General features: G+C 52.8%; 1 protein-coding gene across 1 annotated transcript in view; it reads right to left on the bottom strand.

The window, feature by feature from the left end:
- PLXNA2 (plexin A2) overlaps nt 1–19,385 on the bottom strand; it is a 229,328-nt gene that overhangs the window by 196,329 nt on the left and 13,614 nt on the right. Inside the window, exon 2 of the mRNA XM_043923288.1 lies at nt 5,015–6,282. Within this exon, the coding sequence (XP_043779223.1) occupies nt 5,015–6,202 (1,188 nt within the window). The 5' untranslated portion in view covers nt 6,203–6,282. The remainder of the gene's footprint in view (nt 1–5,014; nt 6,283–19,385) is intronic.

The raw sequence follows: 19,385 nt of genomic DNA, 5'->3' as shown, positions 1-19,385 counted from the left end.
GGGGCACTTCGAAAGGAGATGGCCTTAAGCAAGTGGAAAAATAGCTGGAGAGAAAGATTTCTACCCTCTGCTCTACCTCTGTGTGGCTGTGAACTTGAACTAGTAACGTCCTCTTTAGGAGCTTTTAAATTATTTCCAAGATCTCACTCAGCTAAAAAAAGAAGAAGAAGAAGAAGAAGAAGAAGAAAATAGATTGCATGCATCCTGAGGCCAGGGCCTGCTAAGGAGCTTGCATTCTCTGCACACTGTTTGGCCTGGGGCTGGGCCATGATGGGTCCTCTGAAATGGCCTGGCTGATTACACAACAGGGAATCCTTTGGGCAAAAGTTGCAGACTCTGGGCCTGAAAGAGCACTGAGCCCTGTTGCAGCTGTTCCTTCTGGGTCTGGGAAGGCATCCCAGGGAGGAAGGAAATGATGGTCACAGGAAGCATGGAAGGCATGGTGGAGAGACGTATTCCCATCACACTCCTCCTCTCAGCCACACCAGGGAAGAGCAAGCTGACTTATTGCCCCCTGACAGCCTCATTTCCTAGGAAGAACTGGTGTATCAGCGTGGGCTTTTTTTTTTTTTTTTCCTTTTGGTAAAACAGGGACTTCCCTTCCATTCCCTGTTCAGATCCAAAGGGAACAGAGCTTGCATCCTTGTGATTCCTTGGTGTTTTGCAGCGATCTGCTGCTCCAACAAGTGAATCATGGCACTATCCTTGTGTGTGGTTGTCTGTGTGTATGTGTGTGTGTGTGTGTTTATTATTTAGGAAAGGAAACTTAACTCTTAGGTTAAGGATTACCTTGAACTCTGGATTTCATGCAGCTCTGCACAATGGAAGGGATAAGTTCCTCAGGAAGGGAGTGAAGCAATGACCTGCTCCAGCCAGCTCAGGAGGGATGCCCACCCATACATCTATCTCTGCATTTAGTGACATCACCTCAGTGGCCTGAAATCATCCACAGTGGGAGTATTTGCACCAAAGACATTGGCAGATGCTTCTGATCAAGATCCTCCAGCCCCATCTCTTCCCTACCACGTTCACTGCCTGCATATAGCCATCCGTTTAAGACTCACCAGTACATCTGTGGAGCCAATGATGGAAATTTCAAGCTCCCTAGAAAGGCAGGTCAGAGGACTCAGCTACCACTTATTTTCTACTTCTCTTTCCCATCCCTACGCTGTAGGCCCAAGTGCCCTGATAAAGAATTAGGAAATCTAGACTGTAGTCCTGCCTCTACCACTAGCCAGCCATGAGATCTTGATGTATCACATATCTTTGAGTCTGAATGTTCTCAAGTGTAAAAGAAAAGGACTGGACCAGGCAATTGTCAGGCTGCCTTTTGGCTCCGGAAGTTCCTGATTTCATGGCCTTGCTTTCTTTCCCACTCTCTCCAGGGACCAGCAAGGCTGCAGAGCCTAGGCTCAGGCATAACCCAAGCCAGCTTCTGAGAAATGATGACAGAAGCTAAACACTTGTCGGTGATTCTGAATTTCTCTATATCCCTCCTGAGTCTAGAATCCCCAGACTGGGAGGGAAATGGCTTGTTCTGAGCCTAAGCTGCCAGGATTGGGCAGCGTTTCTTTCTCTCTTCTCTAAGTTGTCAGATATTCCCAGACACCTGCTGCCCGTTTACTTTTGTCCAGAAAGGGAGAGCCTGAAGCATGGCTTTCCTTAGTAGCATCATGGCTAAACGCAAAGAGCTTGGATTCACAAATCCTATGGGCTAAACTGCATCCAACCCCTGCTGTGTCATTTATGGTTGTATTGATGTTAGCAGTTGAGTTTTTTGGATCTTTATTTTTCCATCTGTCAACCATCCTTGCTTTATAGGGTCATATTCAGGATGAAGTGAGATAACCCTTAAGTTGCCCAGCACAGCCTTTAGGACAGAACTGCTTGCTATTCAGTGAGTGAGGGTTCCTTTTCTCATTTCTTTTCTGGGAAGAAAGCTCAAAATCTTTTATCTGAGAGTTTCATGTGAGTCCAAAGAGCATGTTAAAATTAAGCCCTGGGACCTCTGCTTCTCTCACTCACCTTTAACCCCCTTTGAGGCCACCAGAATGCCTCTGGGTGCCCAGGTCTGGGACTTTAAGGACAGTAAGGGCCCTTCTGGTTGCCCCCCACCGCACCCCTGCTATCCAGGCGGCCCCAGCAGAGTCCGATGCTCAGGGGGGCATGGTGAGTGCGGGGCTGTTCTCTCTGAGCCCGAGCCCACCTGCTGTCCCCCGCCTTTGCGGCCGTTTGGTTACTAGCCCGGGCTTGTCTCTGCAGACAGGGGAGCCCTGCGAGGGTGTGGGCTCTTCCTCCTTCCTCTGGCTCAGAAGCAGGCAGGAATCAGCAGTTTCCTCCCGACAAGGCCCCCTCTGGGCAGTGGGAACCGACAGACTCTGCAAGGCGTTAACCCTTTCGTTTCCTCTCCTCCTCTCTCTCTCTTTTTTTTTTAAGTGCTTGAGGGAATTTTATTTATTCATTTAACAAACCTGTGGTGGGCAGCCTGCTGTGCTGACCGAAGGCCATTTCTTCTTCTTTTTTTTTTTTTTTTTGGTTGTCAATCTGTACTTTTGTTTTATTATTTTTTGCATTTGTTTTTAACTGGAGGATAATTGCTTTCAATACTGGGTTGACGTCCGCTATACAGCAATGTGAATCAGCCATAAGTAAACATATATACCCGGCCTCAGGAGCATCTCTCCCCACATCCAGGTCATCGCAGGGCACTGGCCTGAGCTCCCTGGGTTACGCAGCACCTTCTCACTAGCTGTCTATTTTACACATGGCAATGTATATGTTTCAATGCTTCTTTCTCAATTTGTTGGGGCCATAGGTTTTAAAATTTCAGGGCTGTAAAGAACTTTGGAAACTATCTAGCTCAACCTCCTCATTGTATAAAGGTAAAATAACAAGAAATAATTGGTTCTTTAATTAATACATAGCTGTCATTTACTAGACGCTATGTGCCAAGTATTGTGCTAGTGCATACTTTTTCTATTTAATCCTCATAAAAACCATAAAAAGAGACTTCTTTCTATTGTTAAAATAAAAACACAACTCAGATCAGGTATGTAACTTGCCCAAAGTCACACAAGTGGTAGGACTGACTTTTAAATACAAACCTGTTGGAATGCCAAGCCTATGGCCTTAACTACTGTCTTACTGTACCAGGAAACTGACAGTAGGAACAGAAGCATAGCCTACGTGTGATTTTTTTTTTCTTTTTTTTTTTTTTCTTCTTGCTTTAAGAAGTGGCTTCTGGTCCCAGTAGCAGACACCCCCCCCTTTAGGGGGTTCAAAAGGCAGCCATACAGGTCACTTGGAGTCAGATTGTTCCCCAGGCTACAGATCTCCTATCCACAGGACTTTGCACAGAAATCCATCTTAGTATTTGTCACACTGCATAACAGTTAACTAATAATGGCCAACCTAATACCCCAGGCATGGTGTTAACCTTGCCACATCTGATCTCGTCTGATTATCCCGTGAAGTAGGCATTATGAGCCCCACTTCACAGATGATGATGCAGACACACTAAGCCACTTCTGAAGCCAGGAAGTAGCACAGATGGAATCTAAACTCTGAATCCCAAACTCTTCAGCATTATATGATGCTGCCTACTATTTTTATCTCTCACTCTCTTGCCCACTGGGTTATGATACGTTGGAGAGTCACGATCGTGTCTTTTTTATGTCTGCATTCCCAGTGCCCAGTACGGTGCCTGGCACTCGAGAGACCTTCGATACCCTCTTGCTGAACGGATGGACGGAGGGAGGGATGAAGGGAAGAATGGAGGGGTGGGTAGGTGGATGGCGTGATGGGCAGAGGGACAGACGGATGGATCCTGGGGACCACGGAGATGGCGGCATTCTGACCCTCGCACAGGACGGGGCTCACCGCCGACTTCCTCGTCTCTGCCACCCTCAGGTCTGGACTCCGAACTCCCCTTCCTCTCCTCCTTTCCATCTGCTGGGACGCCTGGTTCTTCTTCCCTAGTTTTCAACCTATCAGTCACGCTTGACTCCCTTCGCCCTCCTCCAGCCTACACACCTGCCTGCCTCCTTTACCCTTCGCCGTGGCCGGCAGGGCCCTGCGTGGGCAGGCCGTGGTCCCTGTTATCCTGACCGGCCTCCTCTCCGGCCACACTTTCTGCCACCTGCTGTGGTCCAGCTGCAGTGGCCTCCTCGCTCTTCCTCACATGCTCCGGGCATGCCCAGCATTCTCTGTACTGCTGCTCCCGCCCACTCTCGAATGCTCTCCCCAGATACCCACCGGGCTGGCTCTTCCTCATTCTTCGCTCAGATGCTGCTTTCTCAATGACCCAATCCTCTTGGGTCCTGCCTCTCCCCATTCCCTGCTTTATTGTCTCTACAGCAATTGTCACCACTGGACAGACTGCCCGTTTTATGTATTTCTCTGTCTTGCCTCTCTAACGAAATGAGTGAGGGGTTTTCCCTGGTGGCTCAGACGTTAAAGAATCTGCCTGCAGCGCGGGAGACCCAGGTTCGATCCCTGGGTTGGGAAGATCCCCTGGAGGCGGGCATGGCAACCCACTCTACTATTCTTGCCTGGAGAATCCCCATGGACAGAGGAGCCTGGCGGGCTACAGTCCACGGGTTCGCAAAGAGTTGGACACGACTGAGCAGAAGTCGTGGACACACACACAAAAGCTCCATGAGGGCAGGTCGTGATGTGGTAGGGTTCACGGCTGAAGCTGGCAGCGCTTACAACAGTGGCTGGTGGGGTGGAGACACTGGATGAGATATATGTGGAATGACTCTGCAGGATCAACAAAGGTAGCTCAAGTGCATGAGCTAGCCACCTCTCTCATTGCAGGCTGCAGGGGTCTGGGTTGTTCGGTAGCAGACTCATGCCTGACTCTTTGTGACCCCGTGGATGGTAGCCCCGGAGGCTCCTCTGTCCATGGGGCTTTCCAGGCAAGAATACTGGAGCGGGTTGCCCCTTCCTCCCCCAGGGGATCTGGGGGCCGGCGTGTACCGAGCCGGGTGTGTGCCGGGGGCGGCCTCCTTACCGCCTTGGTGCACTGCACGTCCTTTCCCAGCAGCCAGTTGAGCTCCAGGTTGCCCTCGCCCTGATAGCAGGACTGCAGGCGCTCCTTGATCTGCAGGTTGACGGCGCGGATGGGGAAGGCGCAGAGCGCGGAGTCATCTGGCGGGTGGTGGTACTGCTTCTGCCCTTTGGAGAAGATGGCGAAGAGCACGTCGTCCTGGCCGCTGATGTTGAAGGCCCGCGCCAGGGCGTCCCCGGGCTTGGCGAGGTAGGCGGCCTGCAGGAGGCGGTATTCCACCCCGGCCCGCGTGCAGCCGAAGGGCAGGGACACGTAGGAGTGGAACTTGGGGTCGTCCTTGCAGAGCCGCACGATGCGCGAGGTGTAGAAGAGGTCCCCGGCCGAGTTGATGGCCACGCCCTCGGGGGTCTCGGGCTGGACCGTCAGGAAGTAGACGAAGGCCCCGCTGGCGAAGCCGTAGATGTAGAAGATGTCGAAGTGGGCCACCAGGGCCAGGGTGTCGGAGGGGATCTTGATGAGCGAGGAGACGAAGTCGCTGTGCAGCTCGTAGTCGAGCATGGCGGAGGACTCGGGGTCGCGCGGCAGCTTGCGGCTGGACAGCGTGGGGAAGTAGTCCTGCTTGCCGTCCACGGCCGTGCCGATGAAGAGCTTGCCGTCCTCGCCCTCCGAGCGCACGATCACCCCGTACATCGTGCCCGTCTTGTTGACGCTGGACAGGTAGTGCTCCTTCTTGTGGGACGGCTCCACCAGGATGAAGAGGTCGTCGAGCCGCAGCAGCTTGCACACGCCCTGGTAGAGGCTGCCGCAGGCCAGCAGCCGGTTCTCCGAGTAGTCGATGATGAGCAGCTTGTTGACGTTGTTAGTCAGCGTGAGCGCCTCGCCGCAGGGCTGCACGATCAGCGGCGGGTAGCAGGACTTGTTGTCCTCCTCCGGCCCGGTCTTATGAGCCACCTGGATGGTGAGGTTGCCCGTCAGCTTGTACACGCGGTTGATGGCCCCCACGTACACCGCCCCGGTCCCGCGGTGCACCGTCAGGTGGTTGAAGGTCCAGTCCCGGTTCTCCGAGTGGAAGGTGCTGAACTGGGGCACGCCGGCCGCCCGGGGCGCCAGGAGCACGCAGACGGCCGAGAGCAGGACCACAGGCCAGCCGTCCCCGTCTGCCGCCCGCGGCCAGGGCCTCCTCTGTTCCATTCTGAGCCGGCCGAGGCCCGGGACACAGGGCCTCCGATCTCTCGCGAACTCCGCCTGCCCGGCCTGGCCCTCACATGGTTCTGCAAAACACAAGGCAGAGTGGTCAGACAGAAAACAAATCCCCGGAGAACCGGCTTGCTTGACCCAGGTCCCCGAGCCTACTAGCTCTGTGGGCCTCTTCCTTCTGTATTTGGGTTTTTCTATTTTTAACATACATTCTCCCTCTTCGGGATGTTCAGGGAATCCTATTATCTATTTTGGTCTCCAGCTTTGACACTGTAAAATGCTTTTTTTTTTTTTTAAACTTTACAAAGCATCTCTATTTCTGTCCTCTTCAGATATCGTTTTTACCTCTCAGAGAGGTTAACACTTAGTCCCTGCAGCCAGTGGATCGCAGTATGGGGACTAAGGCCAGTCTTCCCACCCAGTTGCCACGTTCCTCTGCTTGTTCCCAGTCCAGTGGAAAATGCTCCAGCCTGTGAAACACCAGTGGTTAGGGAGGCCCTCTCCCAGGCTGTCCCTTCCGAATCTGGTGTCACAGATAAAATTCCTTTTTATTTCAGCCGTCCACCGCCTCGCACTGTGGGTTTCCTCTTTCACGCTCGGTCCCCCACAGGGAAGGAAGGAGGGGAGCTGGTCATCCTAACATTGCCTCTCGCCGCCCTTCAGCCTGGTCCTCTCTAGAGAGAATCCCGCAGTGTTATCAGGGAAAACTTGTTCTGAGAGTGAGCTAGGCCCGGGGCTCCCACAGGTGCTATTCAGGAGCCTGAAGAATCCCCAGGCAATGGGCAGACAGCCACCCACCCCTCCTCCTTGGGACAGGAGGACCTCAGCCACTGCCTCCCCAAGAAGCGGGGACCTTGTTGCCGCCTTTGCAGGTCGAATTCAGCGGGGAGCCAGCCTCCTTAATCACAGGGACTGGCGGGTGAGTCCAGCCTCAGCCACCCGGGTGAGAGTTCTGGGTTTGGGAGACTGTGGGGAAGAGCAAAGGGAGGTGAATTGAAGGTCAGTCTCATGGCAGCCACCACTGGGGCCCCGTGATGATTTAAGGCTCCACGAGGTCAACCTCAGGCTGCCCGCCCCAGCCGGTCAGTCCTCTGCCCTGACTTCCCTGCTCCCTCCCTACACTCCCAATCCCCAGGTTCTACAGCTTTTCCTACTATTCCAGGGAAGCTTGCCCAAAGGGGCAAGCCTTTGGCCCGCAGGCCTTCAGAGACTCGTGAGCAGGGGGTAGACGGTGGAGGCTTCCCATCGCTCTGCCTGCTCCTGACTTTTATGGGGGAGGTGGGCACAGTGGTGGCTCTAGTAGAGAAATCTTGTCTCTCGGCTGGACAGACTGGCCGGCAACCTTCTCAGACAAGTCCAGACAGAAGCCTGGGCGATGAGGCAGGAGGAGTGGAAAGGCTCAAGCCCAGGATGGAGCACGTGCTCCAAGGTGGCCTAGGAGAGTCCAGTTCAGTTCAGTTCCGTCACTCAGTCGTGTTGGACTCTTTGTGACTCCATGAACCGTAGCACGCCAGGCCTCCCTGTTCATCACCAACTCCTGGAGTTTACTCAAACTCAAGTCCATGGAGTCGGTGATGCCATCCAATCAGCTCATCCTCTGTCGTCCCCTTCTCCTCCCACCTTCAATCCCTCCCAGCATCAGGGTCCTGGGTCTCTTTATTTATCCCCCACCTGGCTACACGGGGCTGGAATCTGGGATCGAATAGATGCCCCCTGCGGGATCCACTTGCTCTCTGCTCCGTGTCTTTTGAAACTCCCCCTGTCCTCCGCAACTGTGCCTCCCCCGCCTGACAGCCCCCACGGTGCCAGAGGCGGGCCCCACCTGACCGCTCTCCTCCAAGGAGGTTCCACTGGAGTGCTGTTCTGGGGTGATTCATCAGGCCCCAGGCTTCCTTGGAAAGAGGAAGGCGCAGCGGCATGAGGCCTGGGCTGACCTCAGGGGCTCTGACACAGCCCTTCCGGCCCCATGCGCTCACCGGCAAAGCCTCCCGACGGACAGAGCTTTCGATTTGAAAATCGGAGGTTATATTTAGCTATGTCCTGGGGCCGGTAGCCAGACGTGAATTCCTCAAGAGGAGCTGCGGAAAGGAAATAACAGAATCCTCCCATTCTCCATCTGGGTAGGGAGCTGCAGGAGGCTGGGCTGTGCGTGCCCTTTCTCTGGGTAGGAGAGCTCGTTTGCCTACAGGTGGAGGGCAGTGTGTTCCCCATGCCCCCGACCTTCCCGCCATGAGGATTATAGTTGCCATCGTGATGTACTTGGGGTTTGGCCTTTTAGGCAGGGTTCTCTGAGACACTCTGGCATTGAGTACGTGGGCAGAGAACCCCTGCCTCCCCGACAACATACATGCACAGACATGCTTAGCCCATGGAGGGGAGGAAGACGGTCCCAGGAGGAAAGGTGACACCAGAGGACACCAAGTGAGGCTGAGATCACCTGTCTCACCTCCCTGCCATGTATCCTCCAGACACACAGTTTGAAGAGTGAGTGGCTTCTGTGGTCAGGCAGAATCTGGGAAGAAATTTGGGACCTTGGGCAAGTCCAGTCTCAGACTCCTTTCTGGAAGGATGGGATGATGACGGTACCGGCCCCTCGGGTTGTCATCAGAGTCAATGAGATGATGCGGGGAAGCCTCTTAGCATGGGAGCTGGTACTCAGTGAATGCTTAACTCACACTAGTTTATTATTATCATTGAAGCCTCCCCAAGAGACTGCCCTTTAGGAATCCTGCCAGACCTCCTGACTTCTCTTTTTGCTCATATTCTTCCTTTCCATGGGAATGAACACTGTGGGCAGACCGTTGAGCCCCAGCCCTCCCTGGCCCAGTGAAGGCGTGCATCAAAGAAGAGGGAATGGACTGAAGGTGATCATCTCCAGCACACTACTGCACCAGCCCCAGCACGGCTCTCTGCAGCCTGCGGGGAGCCTGGTGGAGGTACAGGATCTGAAGAGTTGACGTGAGTGGGAAAACCGGCCTGGTGGCTAGGAGGCATGGAGTCATAGGGCAGGGGGCAGAGTGGGGAACTCAGAGAGACCTGCTTTCAAATCCTGCCTGTGTCACCAAGAGTTGTGTGGCTTTAGGCTTCTCCAGCATCAACCCGAGTCTACTTCTTGATCTTAAAATAAAGGATGTTATTTGATCTTAAAGAATGCTATTAAAACAAAGGATGTCATAACCAGTTGGTACGATTTCTTTCTTCAGACAAAATGGTATCTTGAGACTTGCTGCTTTCAGCTTCTAGAGTCAATAATTGCAATAACAGCTGAGGTCCTTCTGGTTAAATCTAGAGGTCTCAACAGGCCAGTAGTTGTACTGTTTTCCCCTTCCCTCTCAATCAGCGTCTACTCTGGGGACAGACTGCTCCCGGGGACCGGCCACACAGACTCCTTCCACGGGGCTCAAGGGTGGTCCACCTGGGAGCCGCAGGCACTAGGGCCTCAGGGTCAAGAGGAGATGGGGTCTCCTGCAATGCAGGGGTGGAGGGACGCTTGCATCCCACCTTGGAATTCACAAAGACCAACTGGCTTCAAGAGTGAGTCGAGAGCCACTTTCAATGTCTCTCAATGCCAATGCTGACATTATCAGGCAGTTCTTCCAAAGCAGGGGCTGGTTGGCAAGGATCAAACCTCCAGTCTGAGTTCAGAGTGAGGGAGAAGGGTACCCACCTCTGATGAGAGGCCATGTAGTGTAATGGAGAGACTCATAAGCTCTGAATTTAGGTGCTTGGATTCAAACAGAGGTGATAGCTGTGTAAACTTGCTCAAGGTACACAGCTGTTCTCTGATGCTATCTCATTAGATGTAAAGAGATTGGCACTAGCATCTACCTCATAGGGTTACGATGGTGAAGTCATTTAATACACATAAATAGACTTAGAACACATAAATACACTTAGAACAATGCTTGGTCCATAATAAATGTTTGAGATACCTTAGCCTTTATTAGTAGTAATCTATTTGTCAATATTCCCAGCTTTTCATCTACGTCTATCCCACGGTCTGTCTTAGAATGAATTTTCCATCCTTAATTTGGTAGAAGCCAGCGAACATATGCATATGATTGTGTAGAGCTAGCATTTCCTCCTCACCCCAAGTGTCCCCCTTGGGGATTTTCTCCATGATGCCTCCTTCCTGTTCCTTTTCCTCTCTGTCTAGTTTGTGAAGTCTCTGTGCCACACGTGTTCCCAAGAGCCACACTTGCTGAGTGGCTGTTCTCCTACCAGCTTCCCTCTCCCCCACCCCAAGTCTCAAGGGAGGATGTGCTGCCCCGGGATGCCAGCTCTACCCGCAAGGCACTCAGAGCACTGATGCCAAGGGGAGGCCACACTTGCCTCTTTGGGAAGCAAGAGTCACTAAATATTTCATTTTGAGGGCCTGGTGCCACCATCTCCCCGATGAGGCCTCAGGAGGCAGGTGTTGGTGACAGCTAGAGAAGGCATCTAATACCTTCCCTATCAGATGCTGCAGGCATCAGGGGCAAAACAAGGACGAGATGACAATCAGGCATTTCCAGGTCAGCTCAGCGAAGGATCTCTCCTCCCTACAACCCGCCCTGTTGCCTTTTTCAGGATATCTGGGAGCACAAGCCTCTATGCATATTGCCCCCCGGCCCCCTTATTGCAAAAGGAAAGAAGAGGAGGCAGGAAGAGGAGTTAGTGTCGGAATACAATTTTGCTAAACTCAGTGAAAATTCTTGATGCTAGAGCTCCCACCCTTGGGCCCATCTGCAGCTCCTCCATCGTTCTGTCATCGCCATCACCAGCACCATCATCACCAACATCATCCAGGCTATGATATTTTTCATCACAATAACAGGAAAGGTGTCTGTTATTATAACTGCACCAAGTAGGTGGCCCACACAGCCAGGATCCCGAGAAGCCAGAATCCAGACAGTTAAGTATGAGAACGAAGGCGGTGCGCTATTTACAACAGGCAAGTCGTGGAAGCAACTCCAGTGTCCATCCACAGAGGAATGGATCAAAAGACATGGTACACATATACAGTGGGATATTACTCAGTCATGAAAAGCTGAAATATTGCCATTCGCAGCCACATGGGTGGACCTAGACACTATCATACTAAGTGAAGTAAGATAGAGGAAGACAAATAATGATATCACGTATGTGGGATCTAAAAAGTAATACAAATGAATCCATATACACAACAGATACAGACTCAGACATAGAAAGCAAGTTTATGGCTACTAAAGGAAAAAAGAAGGGGGGCAGGGGTAATTTAGGGGTATAGGATTAACAGATACTGCAATATATAAAATAGGATTTACTGTAAAATACTGCAATATTCAGTATCTTATAATAGCCTATAATGGAAAAGGATCTGAAAAAATATACAGATAACTGAATCGCTTTGCTGTACATCTGAAACTGACACAATACCAGCTATAATAAAACCAACTATACGTCAACAAAACAAACAGAGTGCACAGGGAGCCTGCAGCCGTCCACGGGGTCGCAAAGAGCTGGACACGACTGAGCGACTGAACTGAAAACGAACAGAAAATGAGGCCTGTGCAGTCCGAGGAGTTGGCAGCTGTTCCTGGGCTTCCCCCAAAGCCCTTTCCTCTCCCAGGGCAGGGAGAAGCCCGTCCTCTCCTCAGCTGCCCCTTCTAATGAGTGGCACCTTTAAAGCAGGGATTCCAGGCCAGCGCTGAAGCTGACTCTAAGATGACTCCAACCCACTTCTCTTTTTTCAAATGAAGAAGCCAAACCACGTGGAAAGGAAACAAATCGTCAAAGGTGAGTCCGCGTGACTCGGAGGCAGGTGCCAGCAGAACCCAGACCTTGTGACCAAAGGCCCGTTGCTTCCTCTGCTGTGGGTGACGCGGTCCTGGGGGTCAGTTCCGTTTAGCCTCGAGGCTGCCCTGTTTGGGGGGCAGAGAAGACGCCTTTTGATGGTGGAGGCCCAGCGACGGTGGAAGTGGGCCTGGCACTGGGCCTGGGCAGGGAGGTGGTCATGCAGGGCAGACTCAAGGGGTGCAGATTACGGGGCAGGGGAGAAAAGGGACGCAGAGTGGCTCCTTCTGTGTCAGGGGAGTGACCTCCTCCAGGCCCAGGCAGGTCCAGGTGGTCATCACACACGAGAAGGGCGCCTCTACTATGACCGGTTTCTCCAGTGGTCATGTATGGATGTGAGAGTTGGACTATAAAGAAAGTTGAGCACCAAAGAATTGATGCTTTTGAACTGTGGTGTTGCAGAAGACTCTTGAGAGTCCCTTGGACTGCAAGGAGATCCAACCAGTCCCTCCTAAAGGAGATCAGTCCTGGATGTTCATTGGAAGGACTGATGTTGAAGTTGAAACTCCAATATTTTGGCCACCTGATGCGAAGAGTTGACTCATTTGAACAGACCCTGATGCTGGGAAAGATTGAGGGCCGGAGGAGAAGGGGACGACAGAGGATGAGATGGTTGGATGGCATCACCGACTCAATGGACATGGGTTTGGGTGGACTCTGGGAGCTGGTGATGGACAGGGAGGCCTGGCGTGCTGCGGTTCATGGGGTCTCAAACACTCGGACACGACTGAGCGACTGAACTGGACTGGGGAGCTACCCCACTGTCCTGTACCATCTTCCCCAGGCTTGCAGACAACCTCACAGACAGGACACTCATGTCCCAGCGCAGGCCACGTCTTTCTTTTTCTCAAAGAGTCAGAAATAGAGCAGAAGGGATGGGAGTGAGCTATCCAGCGGGCCTCCTATCCAGAGAGGATCCCGGGGCATCCTGCCAAGGAAATTATGGAATTTTCTGACAGTGAGTTTTCCTGACAGCTGTTTAGGAATATGCTTACCCAGAGGCAGGGGACCGGTTCCAATGACCCGAGAAGGCGGCCTTCAGGGTAGGGTTTCTAAGAATCAAAATCTATGAGGGTAATGGTCTCACGGCACAATTCGGGGGGCCCCGCCTTGCCTCCCGTGGATGGACTGCTCCCTAAGGACCCGCACGCATGTCATCTGCGTGGCTGTACATGCCAGGACTCCGAGTGTGACTGTCGAACAGCGACCTCGGAGGTAGTCCAGGCACGTCGGGCAGCACAAGGTGAGCGCCAGGGCGCGCGCAGAGGCCCCGGGTGACGCCGACAGCTGAAAGGCCTCAATTAGAGTGAGAGGAGTTATCTGGTATTTAAATAATTATTAGATGGAAGGAGTAATCATGGGTTTGAGCTGATTTTTTTCCCCCACTGTCACCCTGACGGCGTCTATAATATTATTATTCAAATGCCCATGATGCTCATTGAGAAGAGACCAGGAGAGAAAGTGGGGGGAGGGGGAGGGGGGCAGGGAGGGGGTGGGGGAGAGACTCATTTAATCTCCATGTGATGGGGCTGCAGGAGGTATGATTAGTCTTTTTCTTATTTCAGCTGTCACTCAGGCACAGACACCGGAGATTGTTATTAGCGTATTTTATGCACGCGATTTAAAGGGAAGAGGGGAGGGGGTGGGGTGGGGACAGGCAGAATTTCCTACAGAAAATAACAGGACCAAAGGAACAATTTAGATGTCACTGCTGTACCAGCTGCGTTTGCTTCATTAATCGAATGTCATTTTTTCCCCCAGACTCTGGGCTGTTCTGTGAAGCTAAGTGGCTACACCTTGCCCCAGAGCCAGAGGAGAGGAGGCGAGGGGAGACAGAGGGGGAAAACAGGCCTCTGCCTACGTGGCCTCTGGGCCTCTTTTCTGAGAAAGTAAAATAGACGACCTTGTGCCCTCCCCCCAGCCCCCACCCCCCAGAATGTCAAGGCAACTTTCGGTAGCATCATTCCTCTCACTGTGAGAAGGGAGACACCCTGCTTATCTGTCATGCCATTCTTTGCCACAGGTGGATAAACCCGATTCAATTTCAAATAACCAAGGAGTAAGCGAAGGAAATGTGGGGCGTCCCTAACACTGATCAGCAGTTAGGGAAGCACCCGGATTCCAGACAGTGAGGGGGCCAGGCAGGTGCCTTGCATCCCCCGTGAGGGGGCGGGTTCTCCGCCCCCCAGATGGCACCGTGGGCAAGGCAGGGGGCAGGGGAGGCCAAGGGCTGAGCCCTGGCATTAAAGGCAGGAGTCTGAGGTGTGCCCCTACTCTCACACACCCCCAAATTCATACGGCAAAGCCTTAATCCCCACAACCTCAGAGCAGGACTGCGTTTGTCGTCAGGGTCTTTATAGAAGTAACTGAATTAAAATTAGATAAGTAGGGTGGTGCGTGTGCATTATAAGTCACTTCAGTCAAATCCAATTCTTTGCGGCCTCGTGGACTGCAGCCCACCAGGCCCCTCTGTCCATGAGATTCTCCAGCCCAGAATACTGGAGTGGGTTGCCATGCCCTCCTCCAGGGGATCTTCCCAACCCAGGGATTGAATCCATATCTCTTATGTCTCAAATGCACCAGTGTCCTTACAAAAGGGGGGCATTCGGACACAGAAACAGGTAGGCTTTGAGGGAAGATGTGTGAAGAGACACAGGGAGAGGACGGCCACCTGCAAGCCAAGGAGAGAGGCCGGGACTGTGCCCTCCCTCACAGCCCTGCCCGCACCCTGACTCCGGGCCTCCAGGAGGCCGTTAACCCCAGTGTCTAAGCCACCCCGGGCATGGTGCTCAGCCACAGCCGTCCCCACAAACTCCTATAGCCAGGAGGAGCGATGCACTCCACTGGCTGGGCGTGCGACCTGCTCCTTGAAAGCAAAGGGTGTTTGTGGCGAGGGGGGTGGGTGGAAATCCCCGTGGGGCCAACACTCTTGGAGAAGAAGGCGCTTCAGGCCTCCGTGAGAACCGAAGGCGGTGAGACGTGCTTCCCTCCTCACCAGGCAGACACAGGGCCCCTGAGCCCGCTTTGGCCCCGGGGGGAGTAGAACTTCTCACCTCTCCCGCTGCTCCTGCAAAGCGTTCCGGTCCATCCCGCCTCCCCCGCCCTCTTCTGCTCCTGCCCAGAAGAGTCCACATGTCGCCTGCCCACAAGGACGCTCGGGGATACTCTGTGACCCCCCGGGAGCAACATCGCTCCATTCCCACCCCAGCTCCTCCTCCTCTGGCCTGTCCTCCGGGGAGCCCTGCCTCTTCACCCCGGGACGGGTTTTCTGTTGTTGTGTTTTCCCTTTCTCCCAGGTCTCCCAGTGGGCTCTCCTCGAGCCCGGGAAACCACACCAGCTCTCCCAGGGCCTTAGCAAAACACACCGTGTTTCTCCTCTCCACTCACAGGCTATCAAAGTTTGGAACTGTCTCCCTGCATTATGAAGGATTCCAAAGACAGGCGCTGATTTGAAGGGCTGCAGCGCGGAGGGGCTGGGCTCCTTTCTGGGGCGCTGGCTGGGCTGGCTCAGCCAAGTCAAAACAAGATTCATTATCCTGGGGGCGGGAGCAGGGAGATACACCGCCTGACCCTGCAGACCTGCCCCATATGTCACGGGCCTGTCAGAGATCTCCCAGAATTCCCTTTATTATCTAAAGGTCGCCCCCCGGGCAGTGCAGAGAGGGGCCCAGGGTGGAAACTAAACCACAAGAGCAATCAATTTCAAGCAGCTGCCAGCCCGCCACCCCTGCCTATCCCCCTTCCGTGGGCTCTGCCCTCTTCAACCCCCTCTGGGGGATAGCGCAGCCGGGCCTGGCCGTGACCGCCTCACCCCAGGGGCAGAAAGAATTTCGGTGACTTAGCGGGGCGCTGAGCCTCCAAGCTGCACCCTAGGGGTATGTCTGCCCTCCGCACTATGGGGCCCCTAGAAAGGTTACCCCACTGGTCCCCGGACTCCAGACGGATTGTATCCAAACCACTCCAGTGGTGAGGTTGCTCTGTGGGTAGGCCTTTTGAAATGAAAGGACAGGAAGAGGAATTTTCAGGCTCCTTCCCAAGTCTGGCCAAGGAATAAAAGTGGGAATCTAGCTTTGCTAAGTCAAATCCAAATTCATGTTTGAAGACTTCATAACCATGAATAGTAGGACGATAAAAATTTCCCTGTGTTTTCTATGGCAAAAATAATAAAGAGGAGCAGCTATCTTATTATTCTTTATTAACCATCTGCTATGTGGCACACAGCTAGATTTTTGGCATACGCAATGGGTGATTTTGTGATTATTCTGCAAGATAGGTATCATTCTCCCCATTTCACAGATGGAAAAAATGGAATCTCAGGAAGGCTGAGTAACTAGCATCATTCTGCTAGGAAGCAGAAGTTACGGAGATATTTACAAGTCATTTTTCAACCAAACTCTCTTGTGTCTGGTCTGGGAATACTCGCAAGGATGTTAAATAAGACTTGGCCAGCATTTTAAAGGTCAAGACTTGAGGTTCCCATTTTATCGGGGTAAAGGAGCAGGACTGAGGGAGGAGTGGCCAGGACTGAGTTATCTGTTACAAGGTGGAGTCCGGAGGTGCTTTGTTGCAAGAGGTTTGCTGGCTGGCAGTCACCTTTCAGAGAAATTCCAAAAGAGCTTCCCGAGAAGCCTGGAAATGTGTCTCCCGCCTTCTCACCCATGCTTACTATGCAAGGGAGAGCCAGGAACTCCGAGACAGAAATGGGACAGGAGAGCAGGACACAGGGCAGAAGGAGCCCAACTAAGGGGTTAAATATTAATAAATTACAGTCACTCCACATAATGGCATATCATGCTGCCATTAACTGCCATATTTTCAAAGAACAGTGACACGTCTCCAGTTCTCAGCAATGGGGCAGGCGGGGTGGGGCGGGGGGAGTTGGAGGAGGCAAAAGAGAGAAGAAAGTAAAAAAAACAAAGTCCTAGACATTCATCTCAGCTCAGGCAGGGGACTGGCCCTACACGCCACTTACTCTCTGGGAAGCGGTCCTGCCTTTCTCCTCTTGAAGAATTTTAATAGCCCCCAGGAGACCCTGGGTGAGAGCACTTGCTGTTTCTCTTGCAGACCCTCCTGCTTTCTGCCCCATGGCAGCCATTGAGAGGCTCCAGGGACTAGGGGCACTCCCCATCACTGCTTCCTTGTCCTGGCATCAGGGAAGGTGGCCATTAGTGCCAGATCAAGGTGCATTTTTAAAAATATGCTGTTTCTAGAAGCTGGGGTTCCCCAAAGTTCAAAAGAGTGGCCCTCTTCACCAGCAACCCTGCACGGCCTCCCTGAAAATGTGCATGTGAGACAGTCACCATCCAGGCTTCCCACCCTGATGGACGCCCCCGGCTCTGGCGAAGGCCACTGGCATCAAAGATTCAGCCGAAGTTTTCCGGCAAGGTGTGCCTTGTCCTGCTTCATTTCTCATGCGTCAGAAGACTACCGTTGACTGACTTTGCCAGGCATATGGCCAAAATATGATATCCACCCATGGAAACACTCTCCTTGGCTCCCTGCTGTTGCCCAGACAGACCAGGGACTGCTAAGTGCCCAAGTTCAAGTCCTCCCAAACTGGCTCTTCCGTTTTTCTCTGGCTCTCCTTCCTACCTCTTCCAGAGTGACTCCACTCCTAACAAACTTGTTCACTTGCAGAGTCCCCAAAACACATCTCGCATAGTTTTATCTCTGGAATGCCCATCTCCACTTTCTTCTTGCCCTATCCAAACTCTGCCAATCCTTCAAAACTTCAGGAAGCCTCTAGACGCTCACCTGTCTCTCCTCCAAAGTCAATTAGACATTGCTGTTTCTAGCAAACATTGCATTGTACTGTTGGCCCTCTTTTCCACGTGACTGTGTCCGACCTGCCCATTGAAGTAGAGGTCTTTGACATCTGTGCAGGGGTAGCAGGAGGCCTTCTACTCAGGACTGCACTCAGTCTGACTTGTGGAGAGCAGGGCAAAGGGGAGAGGATTGCATATGCGCTTCCCTCACCCGCGAGGCTGCTCTAAGCCATGGTGGAACTAACACACTTGGCTCAAGCATTTGTCGTAATTGGTCACTGAGCAGCAGTGAAGAAGAGAGTGAGCCGTTCGGGAAGGATCCTGGCTGCTGTTTATCTTGGGCCACTGGGTGATGAGCAAATGTCATTAGCCGGGTGGGTAAGGCGGGGAGAAGGATGGAGAAGAGTGGGAAGATGCCAGCTCTCCTTTGATGAACGCCCCCTACAGACAGGGCTGGTGCAGGAAAAGCCTTGGCAAGAGAGCACCAGAGCCATGAATCATATACTATCATCAATCACATTAAAAAGTACACACTCAGAAGTGGCCAGCTGACAGCATAAAGTGATCAGGAGCAGAGGGGACGGGGTGAGACGTCCCCTCGGAAGGTTTCGGAGGAGGACTCTCCTATGAGGAAGTCAAACTCACTGTGACACTTGGCAGCAGACGCGGAGGGAAGGCTATGGGTTTTGGGGGTAGGATGTGCGTGTGTGCTAAGTCACTTTAGTCGTGTCTGACTCTTTGTGACCCCATGGACTGTAGCCCACCAGGCTCCTCTGTCCATGGGATTCTCCAGGCAAGAGTACTGGAGTGGGTTGCCATGTCCTCCTCCAGGGGATCTTCCCAAACCAGGGATCAAACTTCAGCTCCTGCAGCTCCTGCATTAGCAAGCAGATTCTTTATGGCTGAGCCACCCGGGAAGCCCTTTGGAAGTAGACCTGGGTGCAAGTCTTGCTCTACTACTTACTAGTTCAGTGACCTTGAACACGTTATTTAACCTTTTGAAGTCTCACTTTCCTCAACTGTAAAAGGATACCTCACAGGGTTGTGGTGAGAATCAATGAGAAAAATAGAGGAGAAGGTGTTTTGCAAACGCTACAGTTTTGAATAAACACCAATTACTCTTGTTTCTGTTTTTGGAGAAACACTGTACAAGGGCATCATCTCCTTGGCAACAATGGCTGCCCTGGGTGGTGGTGACGACAAGGAAGCCTTGGCCTCACTCAGCTGATGGGGTGGTTCTTGTTCACGGAGCTTGGGGACTCAGGCCTCTGGGGAGGACCTGGGTGCTCCTGTTCCCTAGTAGCCATCACTCCAGTCCCTTGGGCCCCACGCTGCCCTGGGCCTCACCCCCTCCTCTCCGGGCTCTGAGAGGGATTTAAGGGCCCCTTTTGGGCTCTGGGTGATTCACCCAGGTGCCCCTGGCAGGAAAGAAGAAGGAAAGGGGGAGAGAGGACAGGTGGTCTACAGGAGGAGAGAGAGATGCTGAGAGATGCTTGCCCAGCTGAGCTCCACATTTTGGGGGGGTTCTTCCCATGCTGGGGTCTGGTCAGCACAATGGTTGGAACTCCCCTCCAGTATCTTCTCCGCCTCTCCTTCTT

This window comes from Cervus elaphus, chromosome 14, assembly GCF_910594005.1.
Source record: "Cervus elaphus chromosome 14, mCerEla1.1, whole genome shotgun sequence".
NCBI classification, from domain to species: domain Eukaryota; kingdom Metazoa; phylum Chordata; class Mammalia; order Artiodactyla; family Cervidae; genus Cervus; species Cervus elaphus.
The sequence above is the reverse complement of the archived record's forward strand: the minus strand, read 5'-3'. Positions and strand labels throughout refer to the sequence as shown.